The sequence below is a fragment of the Ictalurus furcatus genome, chromosome 15, assembly GCF_023375685.1.
Source record: "Ictalurus furcatus strain D&B chromosome 15, Billie_1.0, whole genome shotgun sequence".
NCBI lineage: Eukaryota > Metazoa > Chordata > Actinopteri > Siluriformes > Ictaluridae > Ictalurus > Ictalurus furcatus.
Window position 1 is genome coordinate 7,611,324 of NC_071269.1, and position 27,197 is coordinate 7,638,520.

Below are 27,197 nucleotides of genomic sequence, written 5' to 3' on the forward strand. Positions count from 1 at the left end.
TTGATCTTTCTTTTCTTTTTTTATTTGTTTTAATTGACAATTTTTTCCCTCTTTTTTTCTTTTTCAATGCTGCATTAAATTGTTAATTATGACTTTGTAAAATTAACGTTAGGATGCTGTATATTTTTGCATTATTGCATTTAATAAACAACAAAAGGAAAACTTAAGCCCCCAGCACAAAACGCGCTGTATATACGTTTGTGAAGCATCGCGCATGCGCAGTATAAACCCCCCCCCCCGCCTCTTTCCGCGGTGACGTCATCAGAGTGCGCGGAAGCGGGGAAAGAAGGCTAATTCGAAATAGCGACGAAATAAAACTCGGAAGATGTTCAGTGTACCGAATTAAATCAAGGAAAAAAAGAAACAAGTAATACTGGCTTTTTTTACACAGTTTAAATTTTCTGTTACAGTTGGCTTACTGTGTATAAATATTAAGCTAGCCTGTGCTGATTTGACAGTTAGCTTACCTGTCTAGCTAACCGTCACTGTATTGAAGTGCAGATATCTGGGGTAATTTTGGGTAACAGTTATAAAATATTTAGGTTCTGAAGCAATAACGTGGAAAATAATTATTTTGCAAAGACAGTGAGTTGATAGTTAAATGAAGAAAGCTAGAAATATGTTTGTCAATGTTATACAGTACTGTATTAAAGCTGAAGGGGCGTGTGTAACGTATTTACACACGTTCTCTTTACAGCTCTTTCAGGATTCCTGGAAAAGTAAAAAAAAAAACAAAAAAACAGATGATTTAGAAAAACGATGTATGTGCTGTTGAGTGTATATTAATATATTAAGGTTTAAAATGTCTTCCTTTTTTCAGCACTAGTGCATGCAGACCTCCTGATGCACTTCATGTTTTAATCATACAGGTAACGACACAGCTTTACTATACTAAAGTCCTGAACAGTTTGGAAAAAGCAGGGATTTTGTTCCACATGAGATAATGGAAAGAATAACCCAGTAATTTGTGTATCCACAGTGTTTGTGATTCCACAAAAGATGGCAGCTGCTACTAAAACCCCTCCCGGCGCTGACCCCAAGCAGCTGGAGCGCACCGGGACGGTCCGCGAGATCGGCTCTCAGGCCGTGTGGTCTCTGTCTTCCTGCAAACCTGGTGTGCTCACTTTAATCTCCTTCAGAAACAAGGTTTATGGTTTAGTCTTGGTCACCTTTACCGTTGGTGTTATAAAGTGAACTGAACATGCATGCATCATATTCTGATTGTTTTGTCTGTGAAAAAAACAAAACAAATGAAAATTGCACCATTACAGTTGATCACAATTCAGTGTCACCGAATAGTATTTTTCTTTTCAAAAACTCTAAAAGCTGTAACACACAGTGTAAATATTACAACAAATAGAAACATTTTTTTTTTTACATGTAAGATCATTAGATCTTTAAAACAGTTTCATTGTGTGTGTGTGTGTGTGTGTGTGTGTGTGTGTGTGTGTGTATATATATATATATAAAATATACATTTTCATACACACACACTGTATTTGATTGTTTTTGTGAAACCAAAACTCGTCAAAGTGAGGGTGTGTAAATTTTTGCATTGTAACACGTTTCGTTTGTCTGTCCGAACAGGGTTCGGAGTGGACCAGCTGAGGGACGATAATCTGGAGACGTACTGGCAGTCAGACGGCTCTCAGCCTCACCTCGTCAACATCCAGTTCAGGTAGAGACAATCCTCTGCTCTCTGTAGATCCACTCATTGGTGTGGCGGACGCTTTGTAGGGACGTATCGATATCAGTTGTGGTATATTGAAGTAAATAAATAACAGTTCGCTTAATTATGTCACGTCCACACAAATAATCTTATTCAAAAGAATAAATAAATATTTAACACCGAAAAGAAAAACCACACTCTCATACCTGCACACCTCACACAGGTTTTTTGTTTATTTGTTTGTTTTTTTGTTTCATATAATTGTGTGCAGCGTGAAACCATCAAACAAACAAACAGACAGACCAGGGAGTGTCGGTAATTTAATCAGGAAGTTATTTGGAGTCGTTTCTCTCTGCTGCAGGAGGAAGACTACAGTGAAGATGCTCTGCATTTACGCCGATTATAAATCAGACGAGAGCTACACTCCCAGCAAGATCTCAGTTCGAGTCGGGAACAACTTCCACAACTTGCTGGAGATCCGGGTACGGATCCACGTCCAAAACCTGCAGCTTTTTATAACCTCTATATTATTTATATACCCTCTTATATTCTGTCTGCTTGGAGGTAAAAAAAAATCGGTAGCAGGTGGCATTTAAAAAAAAAAAAAAACTTTTTTTTATTTTTATTCAGTGAGGTCTACTATTACTTTTGTATCGTTAGTGATACTTCATATCGTTTCCCGAGCTGAAGCTTTTGCTACGGTCATGATCGTTAATCCTGAAGGCTTATAATATAATTGTCTGTTGGATCATGCGGAGTCTCCGCCCACTCGCTGGCTGACCGAAGGGGCACTTATTTATGAACAGAAGGCAGTTTTATGCGTGTATGCACGTTAACGTTCCAACTACCCAAAGGGGTTATATTCTCTTTTTTTCCCCACTTCTGGGACGGAACCATTATATTTATATACGGGACCAAACTCTGATAAAGTTCAATACCCCCCCCCCCCCATGCCAGCCTCAATGGTATGTTCCACTCATGCTTACTGTACAGTAGCGAATCTTGCGATAGTAACTGCTGGGGTATTATCTTACAGTTATTGAGAAATCACAAATAATTTGACAAATTTGAAATCATGATCAGATTAAGTAATCTCAGCATTAGTTCAGCAGATGAGATTAAACATAAAAAGATGCGACTTCGGGATGACGTTGCTGAAGGTCTAGAGGATTATTGTGATATGCGTTCCTAGTTGGTTTCTATTTGGATTTTTTGTGTGTGTGTGTGTGTGTGTGTGTGTGTGTGTGTGTGTGAGCGAGCAGCAGTTGGAGATGGTGGAGCCGAGCGGTTGGATCCATATTCCCCTCCTGGACCTGGTGAACAACCCCATCAGGACGTTCATGATCCAGATCGCGGTTCTGGCCAACCACCAGAACGGCCGTGACACGCACATGCGCCAGATTAAAGTGTACACACCCGTGGAGGAGAGCTCCATCGGTAAATTCCCACGATGCACCACTGTCGACTTCATGATGTACCGCACCATCAGGTGACCGCGTCCGATCTCCATCCAAACAACAAGCCGCGACACTTCGCGCCGATACCTGCGTCATCTCTTCGACTGTTCTCATTAAACGGGGATTTGAAATAAGAAAAACAATTAACCCAGACTTTTGTGTTAACCTGAAATGTCTTTGCTGTGACGTGTTTTCTGAATGTTTGCTGTACAGATAATAAAGTTGCTTTTTGTTTTTATAAAAAATACAAAATCTTGCCTGTCTGTGAGCGATTTCTGTTAATCAGGTCAGTTTGCTCTGTAGCAGTTCAGCTGTTTAAGGCAGCGGGACGTATAAAAAGTAAGGAATAAAACCCTCAGGAATATAATAGCCAGCGTGAAGCTGTTGCTGTTGCCACGTGCTTATTAAGTTTATTATTCCACTTATACCACAGAAATGCTTGCCACTGCTTATATTTTTAATTAATTTTTTTTATCCATTTATAGTTGCATTTAACATCCATGAAGAGCTTTCTCCAAGACGAAAAATAACAAAACATACGCAGCTTGTCCGAGAAACCTTAAAGAAGCATAAACTTCTCAGGAAAACTTAGTTACAGCTTTACCTCCGATTGTTCCCAAGCGCTGACACTTCCAAAAATGTTACACAAATGCGTTTCTCCTTACAGAGACGTTCAGCACATCAACGATGTCTCACGTTTAAAATAAAAAATCCAGTTATTATCAGTAGATCGTCCCTGCGAACGAGCCGTTACTATAGAAACGACAACGCATTACACGACTGTGAGAGCTGCTCTTCTCTTCTGACCAAGTCAGTATAATGGCCTGAGCTGTAGCTGTTCGCGCTGTGTGGCATCCGTACAGAAAAGCTCGATTTTAACGCGATTTTTTTCCCCAAAGCTACTTGAAATGGAGGAATTGCATTCGCAAGAAATAGCTTTGCACGGTCTTTCGCAGTGATGTTTGTTGGTAAGCGAGACCTTTAAGCCGTACTCGATGCGTGTCGTGATGACGTCACATGACGCGTTTTGGCCCAAATCTGCGGTAATTTTGAAAAATTGCAGAGTTTCCTTGATATTTGTGTTGATTTCTGCGATCGTGGAATCCTGGAGCGACTGATTTGAGCTGCACAGCAACGTTCTGGATGTCACAATGGAGGCAGTGGGACACACAGGGTACCTGACTGAATCTAGTGGAAAACCTTCCCAGAAGAGTGGAGATTATAATAAAAGAAAAAAAAGGAGGGGGGGAATTAAATCTGGAATGAGATGTTCAAGAAGCACATTTTGGGTGTGACTGTCAGGTGTCCACAAACTCTATAGCCGTATAGTGTGTGTACTGGATATGCATAAAAACAATTCTGTCTTTCAGTTTTGGAAATAATGTGGATACCGAGAAGATCCTGCCTGGGAGAACTCGAGGTGCAAAGTGGGAATAAAGCCGAGCTCCTGGGAGGAAACCGGAGAACTTGGACGAAGCCCACAGAGACCTTGTGGGAACATTAAAAGAATGTTAGATGGTAATCTGAGGTCAGGATCGAACCCTGGAGATATGAGGAGACAACAAAGAGATTGGTGAGCTTCTTCGTGATGTTCCAAGGGCACGTCTTGTTTTAATGTATACTTTAAAGAAAGAACACGTTTAAGGTGGAGACCAGTTTCATCTCCATGTTCCTCCATAATAGAGCATCATCATGACATACAGTGCCTCATTTTTCTCTTCAGACCTGGTGGTTTCCATGAGTTTGAGAAGTTCTTGATATTTTAGACAAAACAGCTGCTTAGGCTGCATCATCATCATCATCCAAACATCTCACAGTTTTCTGTGTTTGATTTCCTGTGAGCGGTTAGAACACGCTCTGTGTGTGTGAGAGAGAGAGAGAGTGTGTGCATGCAGGCATCCTGTTCAAGGCTGGCAGTCTTGCATACAGCGATGACGCTCACTCTGACAAAAACCAAAGTGGAAACAAGAAGCCATTTCGTGTGCATGAGGTGCGACTTAACTAACAAGTGCTGGGAGAGATACTGATGATAAAAGAAAAGATGTCTCAAAGCTGTGTTCATCTGATTGCTTTTGCTCTGGGTAAGACTTGTTTTATTCTTTCATTGGTTGATTTAAAAAAAAACAGCTTTTGTCTATGAGAACTGAGAGAAGATCTGTTATGCTTTACGAGCTTTATCCAGCCATGTGGCTCTAACCTCTGACCTTAAAAAAAATATTAATAGCCTACGTTACGGGATGTTTCTTTTTTTGTTTCTTTTTGTAACTCAATCAGTTACTATACTGTATATATTTACATCATTATATATTACCAGAGCGTCATTAAAAAAATTTTTTTTAAAATGCTATTTTCAGTTTACTGTGAATTCATTTCAAATCACTCGGAACGTTCTGAGATCTTGTTTCTGGTCACTAAGCGGTTTTAAACCATGGTTTTGTCTCATTATCAAAAGAGAAGTCTGATTTTTATTTACCTGCCAGTTTGGTCAGTTTATACAGGACATCTGCGTTATTCGAGGCGTATTAATACAGAACAAATCATTAATTACTCAGTTATTACTCCTATATTTATTATTATATTTTGTCTAACGTTTCTTTTTTTCCTGCAACCTGTTCTACGTTTTCTGTTGATCAGAAGGGAGTTTGTTCAAATCCCAGAGCCACTGTTTTTATTTTTATGTAAACGTCCTGCACCTGAATATACAGGTGCATCTCAAAAAATCGTGGAAAGGTTCAGGAACTTTCATATATTGTAGATTCATTACACATAAAGTGAAATATTTCAAGCCTTCTTTTTGTTTTGATCTCGATGATTACAGTTTACAGCTCACGGAAATCAAAAATCCAGTATCTCAAAATAAAACGAACTTTTCCACCATATTGGAATGTTTTTGAGATGCACCTGTAGAATGGTTTTCAGAGTTGGTGAATATTTGCGAAAGTCTGACAGCGTTCCTTCAGAATAATTTTTTTCTACTTTAAAATTGTTCTCCTCCATCTCGAACAAATTCAGAATCAAATCTCAGGGAAATGAGCAGGAGGAAACCCGCAGAAACGTCTTAAAGAATATTATTATCCGATGCATGCTGGGGAAAACGACTGTATTGTTATAAGTAATAAAAAAAAAGATCTGTGGTACGAACGTGAGGTGTGTATTGGAACTGCGATCCCACACGAGTGGAGGCGGAAGTTGCAGGAGCGTGGGCAGTTAGATATGCAGAAAGATGACCTCAGTCATGTGGAAAGCGGTAAATGGTGCTGCGTGATTACTGCCTTCATTCACTCACCTGCACGAACTGCTTCATCCTGCTCAGGATCAGGAGTGTACATTCAGAACCAGAACTTCAGTAGAAATCATCATCAGCAACAAATAACTGCAGGAGTGTGTGGGACTGGAATTTTATTGTTAAAAAATGTCTGGAGCAGATACACAAAAGGGAGGAAAAAAAAACTGAAAACTTCATTAGAATATTAATGAATTGAAAGACTTTCTTCTCTTAAAATGAATGCTTTATTATCACATGTTTTTTTTGACTGTTTTCTACAAAAAATCTCTCTCTCTGTCTCTCTCTCTCTGTCTCTCTCTGTCTCTCTCACTCTCGCTCTCTCTCTCTCTGTCTCTCTCTGTCTCTCTCTCTGTCTCTCTCTCTCTCTGTCTCTCTCGCTCTCGCTCTCTCTCTGTCTCTCTCACTCTCTCTCTGTCTCTCTCTCTCTGTCTCTTGCTGTCTCTCTCTCTCTGCCTCTCTTTCTGTCTCTCTCTCTCTCTGTCTCTCTCTCTCTGTCTCTCTCTCTCTCTGTCTCTGTCTCTCTAGTTGCTGTGTTGTGCGTCTGCATGGTCACTGATGTTTCAGGCTTCACTACAGAAAACAATATGACCTCTGATAGTTTACGGACCACGGCAGAATCTGTCTCAAACTATTTGAATGATACTGAGGAATCTGAGACAGTGAACACCACCGCTAGCCCAGACACATCACCTCCTCACAGTAACAACACACACACCAATGATCACAGCAATGAAAAACACAGTGAGCACATCACAAACACCATGGGATCTACCACCATGGGATCTACCACTATGGGATCTACCACTATGGGATCTACCACCATGGGATCTACCACCATGGCATCTACCACCATGGCATCTACCACCACGACATCTAGGGCCATGACATCTAGGGCCATGACATCTAGCCCAGGTAGGACACAATACATTTCATCCTTTATATACATTTATCTCTCTCTCTCTCTCTATTTCTCACACACACACACACACACACACACACACTCAGTCTCATACACACTCTCTCTCTATCTCTCTTGCTCTCTCTCACACACACATAGACACAGACAAAACTCTAACACACAGTGCGTTTACATTCACACTAATAAGTATTAATCCAATCAACACAATGTGTGTGTATGCATGTGTATGCGTGTGTGTGTGTGTGTGTGTGTGTGTGTGTGTGTGTTGATCAGGTCTGAGTTTCTCTGTGGAGTTAATTAGGTCAGTGCAGTGCGTGAGTTTGTGTGCATGTGTGCATGCCTGCGTGCATTTGTGTGTGTGTGTGTGTGTGTGTGTGTGTGTGTGTGTGTGTGTGTGCGCGTGTGTGTGAGGTATTCTATGTAGTTTTTGAGAAATGTAAGAGGTAAGAGATACGCAGCCAGAGGATTTCACTTTCTCTACTTTAAAATAACGTGGTAAAATACAAGACATTAAGATCACACACACAACACACACAGCTCACTTTTATACTGTTATATTTAAATTGATTACATTTTACTGAATAATGAATTGCTCGATGCCATTAGATGACAGAAAATGCAGACAGAGAGAGCGATAGAGAGTGAGACATAAAGACAGACAGAAAGAGTGTATGATAAAGAAAGGGAGACAGAGAGAGACAGAAAAATAGGAGGGGGGCAGATGTCAGAGAGAGAGAGAGTATTTATAATATTTAACCAGGAAGAAATAAACAATATTTTCATTTAATGTGTTAATTATACAGAATAGAAGCAGAAACATTTTTGCATTTGATCCCATTTTAGAGTTGAAAATGTATCTGCACTCTCTCTCTCTCTCTCTCTCTCTTTCTCTCTGCACGGACACAAGCGCTGCACTCTTCAGTACACATCACAGAAATAAAACTGCGCAGTACTGAATGTGGTCATGGAGTTAAAGCCGAGGTGTGAGCAGGTGGCGCTCAGAGGCAGTTAGCGACGGTTTTAATGTGATAACAGAGCGATTACAGGAACGCCCAGAGCACTGATCACTTCAGAGAAGAAACAGAGCCACGGAGACCACACATAACAGGAACACAAGAACACAAGGGGAACACAACAGTAACACAAGTACACAAGAGGAATACAACAGTAACACAAGTATACAAGCGGAACACAACAGTAACACAAGTACACAAGGGGAACACAGCAGTAACACAAGTACACAAGGGGAACACAACAGGAACACAAGTACACAAGGGGAACACAACAGTTACACAAGGGGAACCCAACAGGAACACAAGTACACAAGCGGAACACAACAGTAACACAAGTACACAAGGGGAACACAACAGGAACACAAGTACACAAGCGGAACACAACAGGAACACAAGTACACAAGGGGAACACAACAGGAACACAAGTACAGAAGGGGAACACAACAGTTACATAAGGGGAACCCAACAGGAACACAAGTACACAAGCGGAACACAACAGTAACACAAGTACACAAGGGGAACACAACAGGAACACAAGTACACAAGGGGAACACAACAGTAACACAAGTACACAAGGGGAACACAACAGGAACACAAGTACACAAGGGGAACACAACAGTTACATAAGGGGAACCCAACAGGAACACAAGTACACAAGCGGAACACAACAGTAACACAAGTACACAAGGGGAACACAACAGGAACACAAGTACACAAGGGGAACACAACAGTTACATAAGGGGAACCCAACAGGAACACAAGTACACAAGCGGAACACAACAGTAACACAAGTACACAAGGGGAACACAACAGGAACACAAGTACACAAGGGGAACACAACAGGAACACAAGTACACAAGGGGAACACAACAGGAACACAAGTACACAAGGGGAACACAACATTTACACAAGGGGAACCCAACAGGAACACAAGTACACAAGCGGAACACAACAGTAACACAAGTACACAAGGGGAACACAACATTTACACAAGGGGAACCCAACAGGAACACAAGTACACAAGGGGAACACAACAGTAACACAAGTACACAAGGGGAACACAACAGGAACACAAGTACACAAGCGGAACACAACAGGAACACAAGTACACAAGCAGAACACAACAGGAACACACGTACACAAGCGGAGCACAACAGGAACACAAGTACACAAGGGGAACCCAACAGGAACACAAGCACACAAATCTAAATAAATTGCACAGGAACACACTGAGCCGGGCTACGTGGGTGTGCTGCTGTCTTTCTCCAGAGTGTGTTGCTCTAAAAAAAACCCAGAAAGATGTAGTGATTCAAATCAAAAGTACAGCCTGCTTGCGGTATCTAATAATACACACTATTGTGTGGAAAACTTTGTACACCCTTACCCATGGACTTTACCCATGGTAGGTTTCACAGACTCTTTTGTTTCATAGCAGCGAAAGGTTAAGATTAGCCTTTTTTCCCTTTTTTTTAAATATAAAAGCATCTGACAAATGAATCTTGGTGATCCGCAGTCACACAAATGTGAATTCATACACACAGTGTTAGCCTCTTGAAACCAACAGCTGCCTGCGACTTCCTGACAAACTTGAGCATTACACTAAATCTTCATAAAGTTTAGCTGTGTGTGTGTGTGTGTGTGTGTGTATAGGTGAGAGAGAGAGAGAGAGAGAGAGAGAGAGAGAGAGAGTGCACATGTAGTCAGTTTCTTTTTTTCTTTAACTGCACTAACCACAACAATCTCGCGCTCTTTCTTCTTCAGTCTGTTGCTTTTATGTACACTTACTTTTACCTCAGTGCAACACAAAAAAATCCATAAGCCCAGTACTACCTAAACTTCCTCCAACACTTACATTCCTCACTTTAGTAACTATATTACTGAAAAATATGCTTAAAATAACCTTTTGCACATGGAGATAAGCCTTCATGAGCTAGAGGATGTTTATAATCTTTACTGCTCAGCTAGATGACTCGATTTCTGAAAGGATTTCTAGGTTATATGCACAAATATTCAGAATATTCACTGCTAATGCTGGCTAGTTAGTTGAAATGAGCTAGCGTGACTCGATTTCTGAGAGGAATTTGAAGTCATATTTACAAATTTTCATAATATTCACAGCTAATACTGTCTAGTGAGAGCGAACCTGACAGGACTTCTGTGAGGATTCATAACATTTACTGCTAATGCTAGTTAATGAGCGAATATGAGCTAACTTGACAGGATTTTTTATGTTGTAGTCCTAAATTTGCAGGCTTCACTGTGAATACTGACTAATTAGCTGATATAAGCTAAACTGACAGGATTTCTGAGAGGTCTTTTAGGTCATATTCATACATTTTATAGTCCTCACAGCTAAAGCTCATTAACTAGATAGTATGAGCTAACCAGACATGGTTTTTGGAGAGGGTATTTAGGTCATATTTTGTAAATATTCATAATCTTGACTACAGCTGTTAGACAGCTCGTTAATATGAGATAATCTGACAGGATTTCTGAGAGGATTTATTTTTAGGTCATATTCATAAATGTTCATAATATTTAAAGCTAATGCTAGCTAGCTGATATGAGCTAATCTGACAGGAATTCTGAGAGGATTTTTAGATCATTGTTACTGCAAGGTGATATGGGGTGTCAAACCTTCATTGACCATGTCATCTGTACATAACTATAATGAGCACAGTTCACACGCTTACATAACTGTGTATTTGTGTTTGCAGGCCCCTCTGGTAAAGCTGCAGGTAAGAGTTGATGTGTTTGTGCTTCTTTCAACAATGAGCAGACGCAAAGTTTTAAATAAGGTCTTAATGATCTATTTATTAAAGTCCGTATTATTCACATATGTGTGTTTTCTGTTCATTTGTAGGGATCTTCTTTCTCATCTTGATCTTCATTATCATCGTCATCCTTGCTGTCATCTTGTACATTCTTTGGAAGAAAGGAAAGGCAAGACGAAGAAGTTGATTTTTAAAAATAGTTTTATAAAAAAAAATAGGATAAACATTGAGGTCCGGAAATGGCTGATTAATCTTGTGTGTGTGTGTGTGTGTGTGTGTGTGTGTGTGTGTGTGTGCGTGTCCAGAGATACTCCTTTGACCTGACGATCAGCGAGCATGACACTCCGCTCCGGAGCATGGAGCACACGGGTACCTTCGAACAAACCAAAGGCAAGAAAGCTTACATCCCTCTGATTAGGATGATGAAGAAGCGAGAAAGAGAGAGAAAGACAGAGAGTTTGAAAAAGAGCGAAACGGGGGTGAGAAAGAAAGACAGTAACGGAGAGATGGAGGGAGAGACAGAGGGAAAAAGAAAGTGGCAGAGAGATAGAGGGAGCGACAGAGAGAGTGACACATCGATAGAGGGAGGGACAGAGAGGGAGAGACAGAGAGAGTGACACAGCAATAGAGGGAGCAACAGAGAGTGACACAGTGATAGAGGGAGAGACAGAGAGAGTGAGAGCGTGGCAGAGAGATAAAGAGAGAGACAGAAAGTGAAATAGAAAGACAGCATGAGAAAGAGTGACACAGAGAGATAGAGACAGAGAGTGAGAGTGACACAGACATATATAGAGTAAGAAAAGAAAGCATGAGAGAGAGACAGAGAGAGTATATTAGAGATAAACAGAAAGAAAAATAAAAGAGAGATAGAGAGAAAGAGAGAGAGATGTTTAATATAAACATTTACCATCTTTTACATCATCAGAACCATAAGAGTAAATTATTTTTTACAGGGATTTATCTGTGTTGCATCCCAACAGATGTATTATTCAATTTATTGCTAAATAAATGACTAAACTAGAGTTAAAGTTACAGCTGAGATAACGGTAACGGTTGTCAGCAGCACACGTTGTTCATGATCTGGTTTTTAGCCTAACCACTGAAACTGAATTCATTACACATGTCATATCTGGAGCCTTTCATAGAGAGTTGTATTGAGGCCCACAGGCCCACCCTGCACCTCTCTGTGGTCTTGGCCTAGACTTCAGAACCTACTGAGCTTGTCTGATACGTCGGATGTATTTACATCTAGAATCTATTTACACAACGTCTGATCTGTTTTCTCGATGATTCATGAAATCATCAGGAAAATCTTCATGTATTTCTGAATCTCAAATGCCAGCTGATTTGAATTCCCTTCAACAAACGTAAATACAAATTGCATTTATAACACTGGTGTGAAGCACTTTGTATACGCTCTATACATTCTAATAAACTATGTAAGGGCAAACAATTAAAGTAACAACCTCTGCGAGTTGATCCATGATGAAAATGAAGGTTCTCGCTAAGTCACCTACGGTAAAAACCTCAAACGTCACCTTTCATAAATGTTCCACCATTGCCTTATGTGATGCTCATGATATGTGAAGGCTATGACAGGATTCTCAGAAAGAACCTTAGATGAAAAACTGGTGAAGAGCCATGTGGGTAGTTTTAGGATTGAAAAATGGGTTATTGTTTGGCGCTAACCTTCTGCACTGAGGAAATTAAAACCACCATGAGCCACCGTATGACGGATGTGGGTTTGACGCCAAAATGCTGTCATGGAAACGCTGTTGTTTGAGAGCATGACTCGTGTCTATGGAGCTTCCCTTTCTGTAAGAAAAGTTATCCTTTTTTTTTTACTAACTTACTCCTTTATTTGCCTCTTTGCACAGGATCAACTATGAACCTGGACTACATTAAGGAGGACAATCCTAACAAAACCAATCCCGTAGCCAACGGATGTTCTGGAGAGACGGCTGACCAGACTCCGTGCTCTGGTAAAGCTTCACTGCACTAATGATCATTTGATCTAGCTCTGTTGAGTTCATGATTCAGACTGGTCTGACAGTATTGCTGCTGTAAATCACAGGTTTATATTATCGCACTAGTTGTAAGACATTACCGTTTCTATAGTAACAGCTCATTCACAGGGACTTGTACAGTGGACACTCGACGTACTGTAAATGCGTTTATTGAACATTTACGAAAGGATTCTCCAGTGTCAGAGATAATCTTGCATGTTTGCTGATGAGTAAAGGTTTGTGATTGGTCATTAATCAGATAAATCGCCTGTTTGTGTGAAAGTGGGCGGTTCAGAAGGGGGAACAGATTTAGCGACGCCTGCAAGGCCAGCTTGCGAGACTAGTCTCAGCTTGATCATGTGTTTAAGCGACAATCCTTTACCTTTCTTTTCTCTGCCCTTCAGAGCAGCAGAGTGGTCCGGAAGAGGATAGTTTCACGTCTGATTTGAGTCTGAGTTCGCCGGTGAAGAAGGTGGAGTTTAATCTTGACCTGGAGCTGATTGGTGGAGAACCTGAACCTGTGAAACAAGCCACAGACGAAACACCTACGGACAACGACAACGAAAACAACAACAACGACACGGACACCGGTGTGTACAAACAGGAAGCTTCATTTCTAATGTTTGCAATGTAATCCAAGTGAACTAAATCCTGGTTTGCTCATGAGCCAATAGAATACAAGTGTTCGGGATTGTCGTCTTGTCGGGGGGGGGGGGGGGGGGGGTTTCCTAAGTTTTCCTACTGTTGCATCACAAAAAATGTTAGTCTCTAATCCACTGACATACACTATATTTATCGATCGTGTATGTGGGAGCGTATACCATACTGTTTATGATATTCATGTATATTTATGTGTTTCAGGGAACGATTCTGCGGACCACTTTACTGAAATTAACTTGGATGACACACAGTAAAACCCAGACACACTTTGCAGACCACAGGGGTTCCCACTGCAAAAGCCTGTCCATTATTCCCAAAAGATATTGTTTCAATGTTCATGTATATTTATGTGTTTCAGGGAACGATTCTGCGGACCACTTTACTGAAATTAACTTGGATGACACACAGTAAAACCCAGACACACTTTGCAGACCACAGGGGTTCCCACTGCAAAAGCCTGTCCATTATTCCCAAAAGATATTGTTTCAATGTTATAAATTCTTCTGTGACAAATAAGTGGCGAAAAGTGTCTATTACGATAATGATAAATGCTTACGTACGGGGCCCCCTGGTGGCTCGGGGGCCTAAGCAACTGCTTAAGCTGTGTTCACACTAGCAGGTGACAAGTCCATTATGTCACAATGCTTGCTGTCTGTTGTGGGCGTGGCACGAATGCTACTGTTGTCACTTGTGGGTGTTTACTTTCCATCCAGTGATTTTAGTTCCTATGAGAACGTGTAGTAACCAAAACTGTGTAACCTACAGCGCACGATTTCCTACACTGGAATGTATTTAAAATGTATTAAAATATTTTGACGCGTAAAAAAAAAAGATCGAAACAGATTGCTTGACGCACGTCATGTGCCATGCCATTTTATTTGCTTTGTTAGCAGATAAGCAGCACTTATCTGTGTACTACTAGCTGTGCACACTTAGCAGAGACAGCGCCATTTGCCTACTGTATATATCATATTCTAATTAGTTAAACACAAATGAAGTAACACTCTAATCAGTGTGAAAATTGGTTGTTTGATTGACATGTTAAGTGCTTGGCTTTGTAGTAGCTTTTAGCATATTAGCAGTGCAAGCTAACTGTACTAGCTACAAACACTCCTCAGAGTCAACATCAATCTCCGCTACCTTTCTTCCAAGCTTTATTTTTCTTCATAATGTCGCTATATACATTTAATGAGAGGTCATTTTTTCAAGTCGAGGCCCATATGACGTAATTACTGTGTAGGAACTATAGTTGTGAGAGGAGTACTAAAAAAAAACACACAAAAAAAGCCGTACCACACTCACCATACGATCATTCCAAGGAATCATTTGAGCCTATCGAATTGTTAGATTTGTCACTTTATAGAGTATAGAGTCTTACCTAATTTGCATCAAGTTGAGAAACAATTACGTCGCATGCCACTTTGTCACTGCCACTGTTGCACATTGCTGCACGTACATAGGAAAATGAACCTGTCGCTTTGCCGCTCGTTAGTGTGAATGTAGGGTTATACCGCTTGCAATTTTAAACAACCCTGGCCAACCCTGTCTCTTTGGTTTTTTTTTAAACAAATTCAATGTTAAGTATTTTTCAAAAGTACATGAGCCAGAACACCAGGGAGTTTTTAGCTGTCTGAACATGCAAACTTTTATTTTTATATTTTTTTATGAAAATATGCGATAGTACACTTGATTCAAAACAGAAGACGTCTAAAAAAAAACACGATCTTTGTTATTAATGAAACTGTATGTGTTAGTGATGGTTTGACTAACTACAACTGGATGTTACATATAGATTATTATTTCTTTCAGTGCCATAGACAATACCTGAAACTAATATAATCCTATTTTTATATTTGAATGTTTGCTATTGTACGACTTAAATTCCTTCATCATTCTCAAAACTGTAAAAATTGTTTACTGAATAAACTGTAGCAACAAAAATGCAGGTTTCCTTTTGGTTCTCTGGTTTCCGCCTACCTCCCAAAAACATGCTGGTGGGTAGATTAAAGTCATGATAATATTGTATTATATTATATATGGAGCACCGCTCTAACACTTAAGGTTATTAGGAAAGTGTTGGGAGAAAAGGCCCATTTTAAATAAAGGAAAGGAACGAGCGGTCACAAAGGCCCTGGGAGACAGCATTCCATAGTTTGAGAGCTACGGCACTAAAAGCTCTGCCCTCCACTAATGAGAATCTGAGCAGGAGAGAAGGGATATAGGAGCTCAGAGAGGTTAGGAGCTCAGAGAGGCATGGTGGTGATATGGGTGATCAACACTCCATTTACGTACAGTATATTGACATGTAATTGATCCTCTTTGTTTCATGTGAAGTGAATGGAAGTCGCAAAGATTAACATTACTGCTCAAAACTGAGCTACAATGAAAACCCTGAGAGTTGCTTTCAAGCCTCCAGGAGAGGACTCTGATTCCCAGAAGGCTCTACACACTGAGTTTGAGGTTGTTGATCAAGAAGGTTCTACATCAGATCCCTTCTCTTTTATGATTGTGGTAATGCCCATGAATACACTAGCTCCAGTTGTTACCTTGAATGCTGGTCAGTTTCTGTTTGATTGCCAGTCCAGACCACTCTCCAGCAATCTAAACCTGTGCATAAGTGATGAAGACAACCATACAGATGTCAGGATATCTGTACTCCATGGGTTGCGCCATGGAACTCTAAAAGTTCTTGGATCGCAGAGGAAATTCTTCACGCTGGACGACTTGGATACTGGTGTGGTCATGTATGAGCATGAGAGCACTGAGACTTTCAGTGATGACATTGTTTTCTGGATGACAGATGGGAAAAATGAGGTAGAGTTCTTGTTTCCGGTTACTATAATCCCACAAGATGATGAGCAACCAGTTGTCAGTGTGAACACAGGGTTGGTTATGGTGAAGGGAGAGACTAAACATATTTTACAGCTGTTTTAAGTGCAAGAGAGGTGGACTCTGAAAACAGACATCTGAAATTCACTTTGGTGTATTCGTATTCCTCAGTGGGGCAAGTGAGAAAATATATTATTAAAGAGGAGAATATACAAACTTAGGGATTTGGATACAGAATTTATTCTGATAAATGAATAAATACTAACTTAAATAGAAATAAAGAAAGAAAGAAAGAAAGAAAGAGAAACAAACAAGAAAGAAAGAAAACGATAAACAAAAAGGATAGGAAGGAAAGATGCAAACAGATTTTTGAATTTTAAACTATTTGTCCAGTTTTTGTTACATGTGGTTGTTAATAAAGGCACGTGTGTGTCAAACAATCAACTAAAACGGCTTGTCTCTATAAATTACATTTATTTATTTATTTGTTCGTTTGTTTATGTTCTGTGTGCATTTTCTAACTCCACCACTAGGCGCCGCTGCTGCTGACGTCCTCTGTGACGTCACCGGAAACAAACCGCGACAGGCTAGGAGAAGAAAACTCCAGGGCTGTTTTCCGATCCGCGCATTGCTCACTTTATAGCGCGCTGTGCGTTATCATGGATTCCCACAATGCACCTGTGCTGTTGAGGATAGTGGAGTCGGTTTGGGACGCGTCCAGGTTGGAAAACACTACGGTGGTGTTTATGTGACGGAATGTGGGCGCAGCGTGACACAACGAGCAAAAAAACTCGTTCAGCTGTTTATTAAAATCCGTAACGTAAGCGCCAAACACACACATACACACGGTGCTCGTGACTGTCAGATGTAGGGAACAGTACGTAGGGATTAGGGCGCCATTTGGGATGCGACGCATGAGAGCATAACATGGACCAGCGTTAGAAACGGACGCGCTCGCGCCTCTGCACAGGACAGAACAGGGAGAATGTGGCGCTCGGTAACGGAGGCGTGCCGCGGCCTCGCGCTGTCCGTGTGGCTCGTGTCGCTGTGCTCGGTGCGCGCGCCGTGCCTGGACTTCGCGGCGGAGAAGGAGGAGTGGTACACGGCCTTCGTCAGCGTCACATACGTGGACCCGGACACAGCGCAGCTGCGCACCGAGAAGAGCGAGTGCGGTCACTACGGAGAGCATTCTCCCAAGCGCGACGCCAAGGGCTTGCTCGCCACGGCGGCGTCGGCGCGCGAGCGTCACGCCTGCGACCCCAACACGCGTTTCGCTGTTCCCGACCGAGCCGGCTCGTGGATCGCCCTGGTCACGCACGGAAACTGCACATTCAGGGATAAAATCCGCCACGCGTCCGGACAGAACGCTTCCGCCGTGGTCATCTTTAACGTCGGGGCTTCCAACGCCAATGAGACCATCACCATGCCACATCCGGGTAATTCCCCAAACGACCCGCTCAACATGTTCCACTCACACAGCAACAGCACGCGACACACACAGACACCGGTATACACCTGAGTCACATCAACACCTGAGATTGTAATCACAGTCACTGAACATCTCACATGAACCTGTGTGTGGTGTTTCCGTCAGACTGAGTGACAGATTCATAAAGATACCGTTCAGTACACTATAAAAGAAAAATAACTACAGGAAAGGAAGGAGGGAAGAACTGTAGAACAGACAGAAAGAGAAGGAACGAAAGAAAGGCAGAAGGAAAGAAAAGTTAAGAGAGGAAGGCAGGAATGGGGAAAGGAAGGAGGAAAGGAAAAAAATAGTTAAAGGGAGGGAGGAAGGAAAGAAATAAAGACAAAGGAGGAGGCCAAGGGTCAAAAGACAGAAAGAAAGACAAGTAAAGGACAGCAGTAAGAAAATGAAAAAGGAATGAAAGAAAGGGAAGGGAGGAAGAGAATAAAAGGTGAAAGGAAAGAAAGATATGTAAAAGAAGGAAAGAAAACAGCAGTAAAGAAATGCACAAGGATATAAAAAAAGGAAAGACGTGAAAATAGAACGGAGGAAGGAAAGAACTGAAGATAGAAAGGAGAAAGCTAAGGGTCGAAAGAAAGTTAAAGAAAGACAAGTGAAGGAAGAAGAGGAAATGGAAGCAAAGAAAATGAATGAGGAAAGAAAGACAAAGGTGAAGGAATGAAAGAAAGAGGGAAGGGAGGAAGATAATAAAAGGTGGAAGGAAAGAAGTAAAGGAAGAAATGTAGTGCAAATGATTGGAGGAGAGAAGAAACAAAGAGTTAGAGAGAAGGAAAGAAAGAACTGAAAGAATAAAGGAAGGAGTAAAGAAGGAATGAAAAAAAGGTAAAAGAAGGATTGGAAATCAGCTGTTAAAAAAATGCACAAAGATCTTTAAAAATGGAAAGAAGTGAAAATAGAAAGGAGGAAGGAAAGAACTAAAGATAGAAAGGAGAAAGGGAGAAGGAAAGAAAGAAGTAAGGAAGGAAAAGAAGAAATAAGGAGAGAAAAGGCAGGAAAAGTCACAATATTCAGACCTGAAATCCCTTTGTGTGTCGTTTTGATAATACAGAGAGAGTGATACGGCAAATATATCGCATCACGATACCTGAAGTACACGATGTATTCAGTACTCGACGTATTCGGTACTCGACGTAATCGGTATTCGACATATTTAACAACAGTAAAAAAAAAAAAAAAAATCTCATGAGAAATTTTTATTTGTTTCTGAAAGAAAGAAGGAAGCACCAGAAGACATTTTGTTCTGTTTCCTAATCGGTTTTAATGTGTTTCTGGTGGTCTGTAATGGAATCCATTAATCCAGATCAAACTTGTCCACTAGAAAGAAATATAAACTGTTCGAGTTAATGTTGTTTAATTTCAATCTCCAAGTGTTGAAAACTTGAAAACTTGGGGCAGCTGTGGCTCAGGTGGTAGAGCGGGTTGTCCATTAATCGTAGGGTTGGCAGTTCGATTCCTGGCCCATGTGACTCCACATACCGAAGTGTTCTTGCACAAGACACACAACCCCAAGTTGCTCCCGATGGCAAGTTAGCGCCTTGCATGGCAAGCTCTGCTACCATTGGTGTGTGTGTGTGTGTGTGTGAATGGGTGAATGAGACACAGTGTAAAGCACTTTGGATAAAAGCGCTATATAAGTGCGCCATTCACCATTTACTTGAATAAAAATCTGTTTTTATTAGCGTATGTCCCCTTTAGCCATGAGCTAAACTGCAAAACTGGTGGTTTATTCAGCAATTACATCAGAGACGTTAGCGAAGTGCTAATAACAATTCTCTCCAGAGACAAAAATATCATAAATCATCACAGATGTAGGATATTAAACTTTTTACACGCTTTATTAAAACAATATCGGCAGAAATTTAAAATAATAAACTGAAGTGTTTGCAATCCTTCTGCTGTCATAGCAACTAAAGTCCTCTCAGGAGTTAGCCGGAGAGTGGCTAATTTATTTATTTATTTATTTATTTTCAGTAATTTTTATATGTTAATAAGCTTTAAAGTACTGAGATATTATATGAGTAGAGAAAATAAATACAGCTCAGTAGCCTTTAGCAGAGATGCTAGAGTTTTCCTGAGGTAAAAATAAATCATGCTAATACACTTAAGATCAGAGCATTTTTTAAATATTTATTTTTCATATTATTTCTTATTTATTCTTAATCAATCACTATTTGCTTTATTTATTTTTCACAAAACACTAAGACATGTCTGGAATATGACAGATCTGCTTCTTCTGTGTTTCTCTGAGGCAACGATGCTAATGTAGCTAACAATTAGTGTTAGATTAGGACCAGAAATGATTAAGAAAATCATCACATGCTCTCCTCAAACTGTGTCGAGTTGTTTTCATTTTTAAAAATGCAATGCTAGATCACATAGCAGGGGAAAAAAATCCTGCACTGTCGGCCATTTTGAATCTGGAATGGCTTGATTTATATGTTTTGAATGCTAAATAAGGCTTCATTCTGATGTTTTATGGAAATGTAAGTCAATAAATAACATTACTCATGTTAAAATCGTGTCATTTAGAGTCATCGTCTAAATCACTTTCCTTCACGCTAACTAAACCGCTAGTCATTTTCGTTACTCAGCGGTTAGCGCCGATTCTCAAGAGACGTGACGCAAACACAAGGGATTCTGCAGACGTTTCACGTGTTTCGGCGGATCGAATACATCTGAGGAAAGTAGAAAATGTCCGTGTGTGCATTTTCTTTTTGCCTGATGTTTCTTTTTTTCTTCATAACTATTTGGACGCACTTAACTTGATTACGACGCCTGTTTTCCTCATCGTTAGAACAGAAATGGAAAACTCGCGGCTGGAAGTTTGTGCCTCGGTGCTGATGAATGCCTTCACACAGACCCGGGCGTATAAACAAACAGAACTCGTCGCACCGGTTTTCTTGATTTATTTTATCTAGTTTCTTTCTCGTTCAGCGTTCTCAGAAGGATGGCGTAATGCTCTCACTCCATTTTTTCCCTAGTAATGTTGTGATCAATAATATTTAGGTCAGTTTGAGGAAGTGTTACATTTATTCTGGCTATCTTTATTATGCATTATAAATTAATAACGCAGATTGTATAATTACACAAAAAAAGAACGCACTGCATGAAGGTGCTCTGTTTCTTTGGAGTTTGCGTTATAATGTGTTATGAGCACTATTTATAATAGATCATGGTATAATGCATTCATAAGGCGTTAGCTATATACTACTACTACTATTGTAATAGGCTTTCAGAATTATAACGCTTTATAACTGTTTTTATTATACCTTTGGAAGCGTTAATATGATGTGTATAGACTGGAATGTCAGGATGTCACCCTTCAAAACGTTTACTCTTGGTCTGTCTCTCTCTCTCTGTCTGTCTGTCTCTCTCTATCTCTCTCGGTCGGTCTCTCTCCCACCTGTCTCTCTTTCTCTCTGTCTCTCTTTCTATCTCTCTCTCTGTCTGTCTCTCTCTCTGTCTCTCTTTATATCTGTCTCTCTCTCTCTGCCTCTATCGCGCTCTGTCTCACTTTTTATCTCTCTATCTCTCTCTCAGGTACGGGTGACGTGGTAGCGATCATGATCCCCGAGCACAAAGGCCGTGAGCTGGTGCTGTTACTGGAGAGGAACGTGACGGTGAACATGCACATCACCATCGGGACGCGCAACCTGCAGAAGTACGTGAGCCGAACGTCCGTCGTCTTCGTCTCCATCTCCTTCATCGTCCTCATGATCATCTCGCTGGCGTGGCTCGTCTTCTACTACATCCAGAGGTTCAGATACGCCAATGCCCGAGACCGCAACCAGGTACACGCACGCATGCGCACACACACACACACACACACACACACACACACACACACACACAAATATATCCATGCCAGGTACTGAGACCAGAAAAAAAACGAGAACATACACCACAACAAGGTGAACATGCACACAAGAGAAGAGTGTGCTCTCACACACCTGTGAAGATAACAGTGAAGTGTGAATTGCATTAAAAGCATTTGTTTGTTTATTTATTTGATTATTTTATTTATTTATTTATTTAGTGAAAAGTGTGTTTAGCGCAGGAGTGTCAGTACTGTATGTGTAATGTGGTAAAAGTACAGTCTGCACTCCGGCGCCGGTGTTCTGATGTGCAGCGTGATCAGAGGCAGAGATGTGCGGAGCCGAGCGTGAGTGAGAGATGAGAAGGAAGACAGCCATTAGGGCTGATTCTGCTGCTGCTGCACTTTTTTTTACCTCTGCTTTCTTCTCACAGCTGCGATTGTGCTTGTGTGTGTGCGTGTGTGTGAGCGCATGCAAGGGGGAAAAATAAGAGATGTAGTGAGAGATGGCAGTTAGTGCAAACACCGATATTTGATAAACAGAACGAGATGGAGAGAGAGAAGTGTGTAGAGAGAGAGAGAGGAAGAAAGGGGGAGACAAAGAAAGAGAGAGAAAGACAGGGAGATTCATAGAGAAAGAGAGAAACACGGAGGTAGAGAAAGAGAGAGAGAGAAATGGTATGATCTGATGATGAACTGATTTTAAATCACTACTTACCTCTGTGTGTGTGTGTGTGTGTGTGTGTGTGTGTGTGTATAGAGGCGACTCGGTGATGCAGCTAAAAAGGCCATCAGTCAGCTCCAAGTTCGAACCATCAGGAAAGGAGACCAGGTGAATACTCACTCACTCCCTCTCTCACACGCACACACTCACACACACCCTGCAGCGTTGATATCCTAATTGAACAAGCAAACATTACTACATGCATTCTGACCAGTTTGCACACACACTTATTTTGTCCTGAGGGTGTACAAACTTTTGCACCTACTATATGTTTAGTTTCTGTGTGTTCATATGTAAGTTATTAAATGGGGGAAAATAAAAAATGTTAAATATGACATGGGGCTAATGGTATTTTGTGTGTGTGTGTGTGTGTGTGTGTACGTGCACCTCTAAAGGAGACGGAGTCAGACTTTGATAACTGCGCTGTGTGTATCGAAGGCTACAAACCTAACGATGTGGTGCGAATTCTCCCCTGCAGGTGAGGGCACGGTACTGAGCATGCGTGCGCACACACACACACACACACACTCACACTCATCCTCTGTCCTCCTGCAGGCATGTCTTCCATAAAGGCTGTGTGGATCCTTGGCTGGTGGACCATCGCACGTGTCCCATGTGTAAAATGAACATCCTGAAAGCGCTCGGGCTCATGGTACACACACACACACACACACACACAGTTATTTTAATATTAGTTTTAATCTCTTTCAGCATAAACAAAGTTTTTGTGCTAGTGACCCAGGATCTTAGCAAAGCTGAGAGAGAGAGAGAGATGGTCAGAGATGCTGAGAGAGAGATGGGGAGAGAGCGATAGCACGAGATTGGGAGAGATAGACAGAGAAAAATGAAGACAGATACAGGTAGAGAGAGAATGATGGGGAGGGAGATGGGGGGAGAGAGAGAGAGAGATAGATACAGCAGGTTAACCCTTTAATGCTCACTTTGTGTGTGTGTTTAACACCTCGTGCTCCAGTCGAGTGCAGAATGCCTTGACGAGCTTCCTCTGGACTATGACCTGGCCGTCGGGGGCGTGGCCCTGAATGCCATGGTGATGAGCGATGACGTCCTGGCCGGTGACATCACAGGGGGGCGTGACCCCGGGGTGAGGATGGTGGGTCTCCCTCAGGTCCTCCTGGACTCTGAGCCCATCACAGAGGACACCTTGCTGACTGAGCAGAGTGAGTTGTGGGAGGTTGTGAAGGATATATTAGCGTGTCTGTAGTGAGGGAGATATTAGTGTGTCTATATTAAAGTTGTCATCTCTTCAGGTGAACTTCAGCCAATAGTGAGCAGCGCTTCAGAAGCATCACTCGCTGAAGGGGCGGGGCAGTATGATATGGACGCAGACAGCATGGAATGCCACCTGAGTAGCAGACGCACCTAGCCGATGACGTCACTGCCTGCTGCGTTCCTACCCTTTACTCTTCCTGTGTGTCTGGTGTTTGAAACGCACCAGTTGCTCTGTCTCTGCTGGTTTACTTCAGAGTGTACACTCGAGTACCGTATATTCCGGATTATAAGACATGGTTTAATCGTATAGCAGGTGCTGGGGGTGGATCATTTCACAATTAGCCTCATGTTGCTGGATTATAAACCACCACATGGCATTCAGCTTTGTATGTGAAACGTGTACACACCAACCACCCCTATACTGAAACATAGACAATAGCTGAGCGCTTTTCCATGTGAAATATGCAAGAAATGGACATTTTTATTTTTATTCTTAATTTACTGAGCTACTCAAACTGTTAATTTTTTTTTTTAAAACACTGGTTGTAATCTTTTATTAGCATTATCTAAGTTATTGATATATCGCTTTAGCGGACGATTTAAGCGGATGTGGTGACCAAGGTGGCGTCATTCCTACAAAAGAACCCTTCAAGACACCGTCTCGGGGTTCTCGGGGGTGGTCAGTGTGATGCTGGCATAATTACTTGCATATTTTATCAAGAAAGCTGTTTGCTAGCTTTAGAAACTTGACAGATCCACGGTTAAACATGGGCCAGCTAGCTCGAAACTAGCTGTTTAGCTAATGCACACCAATGGCCTCCCGTCGTAACAGCAAAATAACACTAGCTAGATAGCTAGCTTTTATTTCTTTTTTTATTTCTTCATTTTTTTTTAGAAATGTATGCTTTTTAATACATTTTTATCAGGCACATGTGTGTGATGTCACATGACCTTTGTCTAAGAAGCGTAGCCGACGGCTAATCGAACAGAAAATACGGCGTGTGTCTCAACCAGCGCTCAAGTTCTTTACGGTGGTGAATCACTGTATGGTGTACACTCAATTTCTGGCGACATGACTACGTACTCGTGCTGTAAAACATCACCAAAAGTTAAAAACTTAACAATATTTAAGTTTTATATGTCATATAAATTTGTTAATGTAATCACACGTAGTTTTGTCATAATATGTCAAGCAGGATCAAACAAACCACGTATAGAACGTCAAATAAATTTGAGTAATCATTTGAGAGCCATGATTACAAGCTACTTACATTTGTAGACGCAGTTGGCTGAGAGTTCATTCCTCCGTTTTGTTTCGAGCTGAGACGCTTCAGAAAACATGACGTCATTTCCAGTAAGGGAACATGGTGCATCGATGCTCCTGGGTTTTGCGGTGCATTGTGGGATTTTTCTAGGGAGCGAACACTTGCGATCGAGACAGCCCTTAAAATGGCTGCCTGCCTGATCAGTGCCCTGACTGCTGAACTACAGAGCTGATTGAGACGCACCCATGGTGACAAGACAGACCAGCACAGTTAGCTCAACTAAGTATAAATACAGTCGTAGTTTGGAGCTAGCAATGCTAACGTAACCAAACAGAACGCGGTCGGTTTTGCACTCGATAACATGAAGTAAAAAAGAGATAATGTCACTACAGGCTTCCTTCTTCCTTTCCACGTATTCTTCCTGTTTAGCTGATAAACGGATATTTAACATAAATCTCGCCTTAATTTACGACACAAGTTAGCTAGAGAGATTACTATTTGCTAACTGTAGGTTGGCTATGCTTCTTACGTTTAGGTCACGTGACACGCATGGGTCTTATGCTAATGAATTGGCTAATATTTTAAAAATGTTAAAGTTTTCAGCTATTAAAACACTACGTAGCTCAGCAGGAGGATCGCACCAGGTGTTATAGTCCGGAAAATACACTACACTAGTTAGTTTTCAGCAGACAGTTGACTTTCACTGCCTTCAAGTCCTTCTCGGAAGTGTGTATGTCACGAGTTTGAAGTATGATGTGATGTGCGTTGAAGTGGTTGTGGGGGCAGAAACAAAATGGATGCCATGGAAAATGGCGTTTTTTTGTTTTGTTTTATTGTTCTGTCAGATGAGAGGTCGAATATATTTTGCAACAAAATGAACCGAATAGTGTTTTTTAATTTATTTTTTTTACCCAGTTTAGTATTATTCACATGTTTCTGGAGGATGATTGTAGTAATTCTTATCGATTCGTACATTATAAACAATCTGTATGAATCGCAGACGTGGGTGTGGCTTCACCAAATGCACTCGTCATGCTAAAAATTCCATCCGTACTACTACACCACGCCTTATTTTAATACCAACGTATTGTTTTGATCTGTATCGTAAGCGCTCGTTGTAGGGGCGTGGCCTTGCACATCACGCTTGTTTGTTAGTAGGTCACGTGACCATCACGTGTCTGTAAGCTATACCTGCGCTCGAAACTTTCTGCTTCTCTTTATTATTCTGTTTTAAACCAGACTTGGCTTTCAAAGAGGATAGAAAAGCGAACATTTCCTGTAGTGTCTCTTACTTTTTAATTGTTTTGATTGTTACCCCACCTCCACGCGTAAAACTAATCCCGTCCGAATAAAGCTTCATCCACGTCTATGTCTATCATTTCTTCAAATCTGCGTTCAAATTGTTTTCTCGACACGCCCACAACACGTCAACGTGTTTTTTGTTGGGTTTTTTTCTTCTCTCCATAGAAAAATCCGACGCTAATCTCGTAATTCCGACGTTTCCGTCAGGACTTGAAGGCCGAACTCGTTCTGCTCGACAATCAGCTCGCTTTTCGATTCCTACATGGAATTTTCTTCCATTCCGTCTTCTACCGAACCGAGTGGATTGAGGAAGGGGGACATTTTAACATTTCAGAAAGGAAATTAAAAAAAAAGCAGTGTTTTATTTTTCTATAGAAGTGCACTTGAAGTGTGGACGAGTGCAGTGTTTCAAAGACGCTTCGGGATGATCGAAATGGCCACGTTTATTTAAAAAAAAAAAAAAAAAAACTCATGCCAAACTCGTGACTGGAGAGTTTTTTTGCTCGTGTCATGTTTTTTTTCTTTTCTTTCCACAGAAAGTGCTCTTGACCTCATGGACCACAGCATTTCATACGCCTAGAGCATGACAGCAAGCCTTTGCACACGTGTTTGTATGTGATTGGATTCCATTGAACTTTGTATGTTGGTTTTTGTTTCCTCTGCACGATAATTTTATTGTATATTGTAAATAGAGGCATTTTGTCAAACCGGTTCTCCTTTTCTCTTTTTATTGTGTAGTCTCATGCACTTGATCTCATTC

The 27,197-nt window shown here is 41.1% G+C and overlaps 3 protein-coding genes across 5 annotated transcripts; all 3 read left to right on the top strand.

Moving 5' to 3' along the window:
- Nucleotides 1–17: 17 nt before the first annotated feature.
- anapc10 (anaphase promoting complex subunit 10) lies at nucleotides 18–3,432 on the top strand. 3 transcript variants are annotated; one of them, XM_053643941.1, is made up of 6 exons: nucleotides 18–367; nucleotides 821–869; nucleotides 980–1,114; nucleotides 1,588–1,678; nucleotides 1,941–2,151; nucleotides 2,932–3,430. In XM_053643941.1, exons 3-6 carry the CDS (start codon nucleotides 1,000–1,002, stop codon nucleotides 3,160–3,162), a joined length of 648 nt encoding a protein of 215 aa, XP_053499916.1. In that variant the 5' UTR covers nucleotides 18–367; nucleotides 821–869; nucleotides 980–999; the 3' UTR covers nucleotides 3,163–3,430. The 3 variants fall into 3 exon arrangements, with proteins under 3 accessions (XP_053499916.1, XP_053499918.1, XP_053499917.1); XM_053643943.1 differs by having other exon boundaries at nucleotides 23–367; nucleotides 2,031–2,151; nucleotides 2,932–3,420; XM_053643942.1 differs by lacking the exons at nucleotides 18–367; nucleotides 821–869 and having other exon boundaries at nucleotides 961–1,114; nucleotides 2,932–3,432.
- A 1,540-nt stretch (nucleotides 3,433–4,972) lies between these two features.
- Nucleotides 4,973–15,781, top strand: LOC128619635 (uncharacterized). The gene is made up of 8 exons (XM_053643939.1): nucleotides 4,973–5,207; nucleotides 6,938–7,324; nucleotides 11,062–11,082; nucleotides 11,208–11,287; nucleotides 11,424–11,508; nucleotides 12,996–13,100; nucleotides 13,529–13,714; nucleotides 13,986–15,781. The coding sequence occupies exons 1-8, from the start codon at nucleotides 5,153–5,155 to the stop codon at nucleotides 14,036–14,038; spliced, it is 972 nt and encodes a 323-aa protein (XP_053499914.1). The 5' UTR covers nucleotides 4,973–5,152; the 3' UTR covers nucleotides 14,039–15,781.
- A 1,085-nt stretch (nucleotides 15,782–16,866) lies between these two features.
- On the top strand, nucleotides 16,867–27,144 carry rnf150b (ring finger protein 150b). The gene is made up of 7 exons (XM_053643428.1): nucleotides 16,867–18,049; nucleotides 21,643–21,893; nucleotides 22,677–22,748; nucleotides 23,036–23,118; nucleotides 23,196–23,292; nucleotides 23,614–23,818; nucleotides 23,909–27,144. The coding sequence occupies exons 1-7, from the start codon at nucleotides 17,599–17,601 to the stop codon at nucleotides 24,022–24,024; spliced, it is 1,275 nt and encodes a 424-aa protein (XP_053499403.1). The 5' UTR covers nucleotides 16,867–17,598; the 3' UTR covers nucleotides 24,025–27,144.
- The last annotated feature ends 53 nt before the right edge of the window (nucleotides 27,145–27,197 follow it).